This window comes from Limulus polyphemus, unplaced genomic scaffold, assembly GCF_000517525.1.
Source record: "Limulus polyphemus unplaced genomic scaffold, Limulus_polyphemus-2.1.2 Scaffold2334, whole genome shotgun sequence".
NCBI classification, from domain to species: Eukaryota; Metazoa; Arthropoda; class Merostomata; order Xiphosura; family Limulidae; genus Limulus; species Limulus polyphemus.
In genome coordinates this window covers 82,210-89,786 of record NW_013667944.1, presented here as the reverse complement: position 1 = coordinate 89,786, position 7,577 = coordinate 82,210, and the positions used below count along the sequence as shown (strand labels likewise).

The window sequence follows — 7,577 nt, the reverse complement described above, 5'->3', positions numbered from 1 at the left end:
TTCAAGCCGTCTCCCAGCCATTATTAGTCTCAAAGTGGGTTCCTTGTCATCGAACCTTAATAGTGTTATGAAGGAAAGGGATCTTGGTGTAATACTTGATTAGTCTCTAAAGCCATCCAAGCATTGTGCTGTTGCTAGTGGTAGGGTAAATAGGATTTTAGGTTGTATCTATAGAAATACTGAATACAAGTCTAAAGAAGTTATACTTTCATTGTACAGGTCACTGGTTAGGCCACATTTGGAACATTGTGTTCAGTCTTAGGCTCCTTACCTTAGGAAGAACATTGAATTGTTGAAAAGGGTTACTAGAATGGTGCCTGGGATGGAGGGGTCATACAAGGAGAGGCTGAAATCTCTCAAATTGTTTGCTCTTGAAAAAAGAAGAGTTAAGGTGGATCTGATTGAGGTGTTTAAGATTGTAAAGGGAATTCATAGTGATGGACCAATAGGTTCCATGTTGTCCCAAAATGTTATGTTATAAAAAAAAACAACAGATATTACAAAACAATGATTTGAAAAGCAGCCCTGCCTTCTTCAGACACACAAAGAAGACAATTTTAGAAAAGGAAAAAAAAAGGTTAATATATTTTTTATTAGTATATTTTCACAATATAAGCATAATCAGTCAAACCCATATTCATTAATGAAAATGAACAATGCACAAGGTTTTAACATTTCAACATTATACTTGGGGGCCATATAAAAATGCCATGTGTATTTAAACACGTCTAATATGGTATGTGGAAATGTTTTCACAGTATTAATCATAGCTAGAAGATTTACATGCAGTGAACATATTTATGACACAGATTTTCTTGTTGCCACAAATGTGATACCTTTCTACTGAATCTTAGGAGGTTTACTGCCTATTAATTACATATAAACAATGAATACTGGAAGAAACTAGCTCAAACTAGATGTAATGTTCTGTTCTCAGTTTATTTAAAGATAAAAACTGACAGAAAGCAAACTGCAGGCTTATTTTGCATGCTTACCATAATCTAACAATTGCACAAAAAACTTTAAGAATGCATATTTGATACAAATATACTTTCCAGATGAACCCTTACACAACACACATTATGGTAGCAGAAATAATGCTTTTGTTTTCTTTGTTTCTTACAAATTGACTTCTTAGTCAGGTTCTCAATAAATCATAATTACAACTAATGGCATGAAGAATTACACACTTGGACAAATTTTGAATATATTGCATAATCTTAGTAAATGGTTAAGGCATAATATGTTAATCACCTGTGCTTTGGAAAGATAGTTTGATTTTGATCTGAGCTCAACATGACTGAATGTTAATAAAAATGACTAGTAATTAACCAAATCCATTCAGCTTACCCTTCACACTTCTTTGCAGATTAGAATTGTTTGTATTTTTCTGAATTTGCAATTGAATAACAAGTGTTCTGTTGTTACATTAACATGTGTCAATTAAACTTTTATTGTTTACATGATTACTCTCTCTAAAGTTATGGTTAGGCAGGAATAAATTTTCAAACAATTAGAATAAATTAATTGATTAGAAATAAATGAGATTAAGGTTATAAATTTAAATCATACACAGGGAGACCATCTTGATTGTTCAAGGTCAAGATAGCCATATGTGGTGGGGTGGGGGAGGAATGTAATGATGCTTGAAAAATGTGTTATAAGAGAAAGCTGATCCATAGAGTTTCGTAGCATAAACATATTTCAAGGTGAATATCGTAAGAAACATTTACTGGACACAATGTCCAAACAGAAGCCACCTTTTTTGGACATATTCAGTTTTTGTTTGGACAATTACCAATACCTAACTGCTATTTTGAGCCCTGAAACAATGTTAACATTGAATATATATATATTGTACAATTATATTGCAAAGTATCTATATATCTCTGGGTAACAACTTTTTCTCCTTCATATCTTTAATGTTTGTTTGTTTTTCTTCTTGAACAGAAAACATTAAATGAGTGTTTTGATGATGTTTTCTGATCCTTTAGTCATGATGAAGTCATATGTCATAAGGTGACTATATTTTGTAAACCAAAACTAGAAACACTTATAAAACATTTTGATCTATACATACCATAATTTTAGATACAAGCAGTACTGGATAAGCTTGTTGTATCAATGTCAGTTGTATTTCTATGATGAATGTATCTGTTTTCGGGTTTCTTAATTTTTTTGTAAAAAAAAGGAAAATATTCTGTGACATACTCAAGGTTGTAGCTGTAGAGACTGCATCAGTGTTGTCATGTGATGATGCTATAGGTAAGCCAAAAATGATGATAAATCTGGCAGAATATTTATCCCTAATATATTCATACTGCAGATTTCATAATAAATGTATGAAGTGTAAGAGTATGTTTGAGCAACATTTCTAATTGGGAACACTGGAAGTAATATTTCTTCAGGGGACAATATTCCTCATTCGGTGATTTCTGATTAGCATAATATGTTATGCAAATAGCCCAATATCCTGTCACTTTAAAGCAGGAAGAATGCATACTTGTCTTTCAAGTTAACCAAGTTATTTCAGTAGCACCACTAAGTGTGATGCAGAAAATCATATGGTTGTAAAGCAGATACTCATTTAAAACACTTGCATTCAAAGCTGACCTTGAACTTAAAGGTACATGTCCTACTGAGACATCCAAGACACTCACTAAACTTGTAAAAGTAACTTCAGTTTTGTTTTTCTTTTCTTCTGCAAGGTTTCAATGTTTTTTTTTTATAGTACAAAGAAACATTGAAATGAATATTTTAATATTACTATTTTTCACTTTCACTGATTTAAAATGATCATGCATTTGGGTTTGCTTTATGATATTTAACTTTGTGTAAGTCATGACAAATAACAGCTATAGCCATTGACATGTATGTTGTAGGGTCACTACCTCCTTCATACTAACTTCTAATGCTGGTCTTAGTATCATTCAGTCAGAGGTTATTTTATTTGAAATTTTTAAATTGTAAATAAATAAAAGATTCATATACTATTCTGTGTATGACACTCAATATTGAAAAATAAAGAGATTTTATTAATATTTTAGGCAAGACTCTTCTCATTATTCAACCAAGCGCTACGATTCCTCTGATCTTTATAAGCCTCGTCCTTTGATATCTTCTGGCACACGACGCAGTAGAAGTGGAACTCAGTCCCCTCCACTCCAAGAAGAAAGCAAGAAAAATAAAAAGAATCAATATTACAGAGAAACTAAAAAGTAATTTCACAGGTTTTTGGGTTCATACTATCAGACCTGAGAAGCGTGTGCATTAGCAAGTTTTTATTTTGGTTCTTGTAATCAAAATATGCCACTAAAATAGAAAGTGGCACTCTATAAAACTTAAAGGAAAATGTCAACTTGGGAGCTGATTTTTATTTTTATTCCTTAGTGCTAAGCACCATTTAATATTTCCATGTTTATTACTTAGTTTTAAAGTAAGTAAATATTAGGTTACACTATTTGAACAAATGTAAAGAAATTTAATGTTTATAATTCTTTGTTTTGATATGACTTGTAAATATAACTTAGTTACTTCTTGACCTTGAAAATTGGTAATTAGTACATAAAAACATTTGTTTTCAGTACTTTAAACAGGACTTTGAGATTTTTTCTTGTTTAATTTACTCTCAAATGATTTCACTAGGAACAGAGATTACAGAAGTTTTTTCACTGTTATTCCATGGTATGTAATATGTTTCTAACTGCTTGTACGTAATATAGGAATTTTTAAAACATTTTGTTTAGTTAATTTCTTTGCATTCTTAGCATTAGCATGTCCAGGAAACCATTGAAGTTGCCTTCTTCTACTTGCTTTGTTTCTTTGTTTTCTAGAGCAAACAATATCTATTCTGCCCAAGGGGATAGTGCAGTAGCATCACATATCTGTATTGAATAACTTTATAATGGGAGAACATTGAGAACCTATATTCATTATTAAACGTTGAAGTTCTACAGCTTCTAACCAAGCCGTTGATTTTGTTGAATCTGCAATTCAATAGTGCAATCACTAGACTCACTTCTACCACTTGCCAGATGATGAGACAACAAGGACAACGTTGCAAGATGCAACTGCCATTTTACGATACCATCCTTAGTGAATGGCATCTTAGAACATACACACTTAATAATGCTCTGTCAAAATGCAATGAATGTAATACCCTTTGCTGGCTGAGTAGATGGTGTCTGTATATGATCATTGACAAGTACTGTGAGAGAACAACAGTCACAAGATGATGCCTTCACAGGGAAAGAATACAAGCTTTCTTCCGTAATCGAAATATTATTTTTTCTCAGTCCTACATAGTTTTCATTGTAACTAGCTTAGCAGAGATTCATTTTAATGGAACAAAAGCTAATAATCTATTCACTGATCAAGTAGATGCAATCATCTACTTATCTATGCTGCTATGCACACTGTTTTTTTTGTTATTGTTCTGTGTAAATAACTATTGTTTTTGCTGTCCATCAAACATACCCAGGTTGTTTATTTCTCATGTGACTTAAAATTCGGTTGAGTTTTCAGATTCAGATTACTCAAATTTCTTGTTTAACCCTGCTGATATTAAACAGGCCAGTATTATACTTGCATGGAAATCAGTTCATCTGAGAACATCAGAAGTTGACAGGAAGGAGACATTTTAGTTCTGTGACTACAGGATGTATTGTAGAATTTTTGTTTTTGTTATGTGATGGATTTGTTATTATATATTTATTTTAATATCGACGTTTACTTAGGTTAAATTTATATTTAGAAACATACATAGCTTATAGTATTAAATATGTATTGTGAAACTCCCGCCTATTTTCTAAAGTTGTAGAAGATTCTCAAGTGTAAGAATCAACAGTATATGTTTGTATGTAAACACTTGTTAGCACCAGTATTGTTACGTAAAGCTGAAAATTCGAGAAAGCCTCCACACAGATATAAATATAACCAACGCGACACACCAAAAAAGGAGTATCTGTTATTAGTTTGCTATAGTCAGTGTGCTATAAACTTCAGAAACTATAACTGTGATTGTTATAATGTTTATCAATTGGGAAACTTAAAATATTTGACCAGGAACGTTTATAAATTTCTAACATTACAAATCATTTAACTTCAGTGGATTCCCATCAAACATTAGTACTTTTATGAAAATAGATCTTGTTCTTGCACAGTGATCAGTTTACTTTGAGTAAATGGAACTTCACTAGGTGAATCAGATCCCTCACATCCATCGTTATCCATCACCGAGGAATCATCAGTATGATAATTATCCACAAGATCCTCGTCAGATCCCAAAAATGTCTGAGACAAATCTATAACATCGTCCTCTGAATCCATGTCCATCATTTGTTTTTGGCTTAATTTTTTAGCTTGAGCTCGAATCACAGCACACGAGGGAAATACATCGGAATTCTACTCAACGACAACATCGTCCTTAGATAAAACAGTGATTGGCTTATTAACCATTTTAGGTTCAACAACAACATTTTTTCCCCAGCCAAATCGTTTCCCAACAATAATGATACACCCTTAATTGGCAGAGTAGGTCTTACTCCAACCACAACTGGTCCCGAAACTAGGTCTGATGCTAAATAAATTTTATGAAGAGGAACATTAACAAAGCCACCCACAATACACTGAGCAATAAAAGACTCACCAGTGGCAGAACTCGAATCCAAAGGCAATACACCTTCTAACAACAATGACTGAGTGGCCCCCAGTATCACGTAGAATACATATGGGTATGGGATTGCCAGTCTCATTTGCCAAAGACACAACCAACATACACAAAAGGTCTAAATGTTTCTCTGATTACATCATCCTTTATATTAGAGGCCAAATTAACAACATCTGGTGATCTGGTGAAACTATCCATATGTGGACACAAACACACTGGGTGTTGCCTCCTTTTCTTTTTTCTTTTTCAAACACCAACAATCGGACATCACATGACCAGGTTTTTTACAAAAATGGCAGACAGGCTTTGATTGTTTTAAAGAAGTTTTATCCCAACTGTCAGAAGATTTCAAACTACAGGAGCTAGATTTTTCAGAAGGAACCTCAACTTTAGTGGATTGAACTGATACAGGTTTTTGTTGAGATGGTAGGAATTTCTTTTTATGAAAAGTGGTTTTATGTGTTAAAGTGTACTCATCAGAAAGAGCGGCTGCTTCCTGTAGTGTTTCAACTTTCTTTTCATCTAAGTAAGTTTTGAGGTTGTCAAATGCACGTTTAAATTCCTCAATTAGGCATAATTTCTTAGTTTGTCCAAACTGTTGCCAGTGTGCATAGAATTGCACCATTGATCGAAATAAATCTCTTTTTCGTGGACAAATTCCATATAAGTTTGATTATCTTGTTTGCGAATCTTCTGGATAAGCTTCTTGTGCTTTACCAGTTAAAACACTTTGTAATAATAATGACCATTTTGGGGTGGGCCATTCCATGGTTTGGGCAACCTTCTCAAAATGTTGAAAATATTTATCAACTTCATTTTCATTGAACAGTGGTACTTTAACATGTCGATTAAGTTCAAAATTGTCATTTTGTGTTAGCCGATCGGTGTTGAGTCTAATTTCCATTTCTTTCAGCCTAATTTCTTTTTCAGCTTCATTGCAAACTTGTTCTTTCTCGGCTTCAATTCGAGCTTGTTCTTTCTCTTTCTTGGCTTCAATACGTGCTTGTTCAAGCTCGAGTTGTTTGAGTTTTAGCTGGATCTCTAATTTATCTTTATCACTCAACCCAGATTGGCTGGTAGGGACACTAGAGTATTCCTCTAATGCTTCCTTAGGCAACAAATCATCATCGATTAGTATTTCGATAATACACTTTTTTAGTACATTTTTTTCTCATTGATGTTATAACTTTTAGTTCTAAAACTTTGGCAATTTTGAGCAATTCATTTTTGTTATATTTTTCTAGTTGTTCTCGGGAGGGTGATACAAGAAAAGATTGATAATCAAATCTTGTTGGCACTGATAACTATAAATTCAATTGTAATTTTAATTTAGCTTGAATTTTGTGTCTGATTCAAATCTCGGACACGAGCCCCCAATTTATTATGTTACGTATTAGAATTTCAAATGGTCTGAAACCGAGTTAACTGATACTTTTAGATTTAGTAGTTTAATTGTACTTTGGATTTAGCAGTTATGTAAAAGCCGTTATATAGTTATGATATTTGCCAACAAGATTGATACACACCATTTTCGTTTAACACAAATACGTTTTAATATACACACAACAATACAATTTACAATAACAGTTATTCAGTGGTGGGATTCAAATATTTTAACAACAGGTTCTCTCACTAGCAGCATGTAAAAATATTAGATATTAAAAAAAATCACTGAGAAAATAATAATAGGCCGTCACGGATAGTGTTAAAGATTCTTTAGAAACTTTCAATTAAAAAATTGTTTTATAATCTTTCAACTGAACAAAATTCAAATCTTTATTAATTTCTTCCATACGTAATACGTTAAAAAATATATTTCAAAAAAAATTAAGTAAAAAAAAACAAAAAATAAATAAAATAGGATATAACAGGTGAAAAACGAAGAAATGAATTATTAGAGAAAGGGGTC

The 7,577-nt window shown here is 32.4% G+C and overlaps 1 protein-coding gene across 3 annotated transcripts in view; it reads left to right on the top strand.

The window, feature by feature from the left end:
* LOC106466654 (biorientation of chromosomes in cell division protein 1-like 1) overlaps positions 1–7,577 on the top strand; it is a 60,733-nt gene that overhangs the window by 43,815 nt on the left and 9,341 nt on the right. The window contains exon 5 of one of the 3 annotated variants that reach the window (XM_013926945.2): positions 3,048–3,218. The exons of 1 other annotated variant lie outside the window; for it this stretch is intronic. In XM_013926945.2, coding sequence (XP_013782399.1) covers positions 3,048–3,218 — 171 coding nt within the window. Of the gene's footprint in view, positions 1–3,047; positions 3,219–7,577 lie in introns of those variants that run through there. One more of the 3 variants, XM_022394713.1, reaches the window with a different exon arrangement.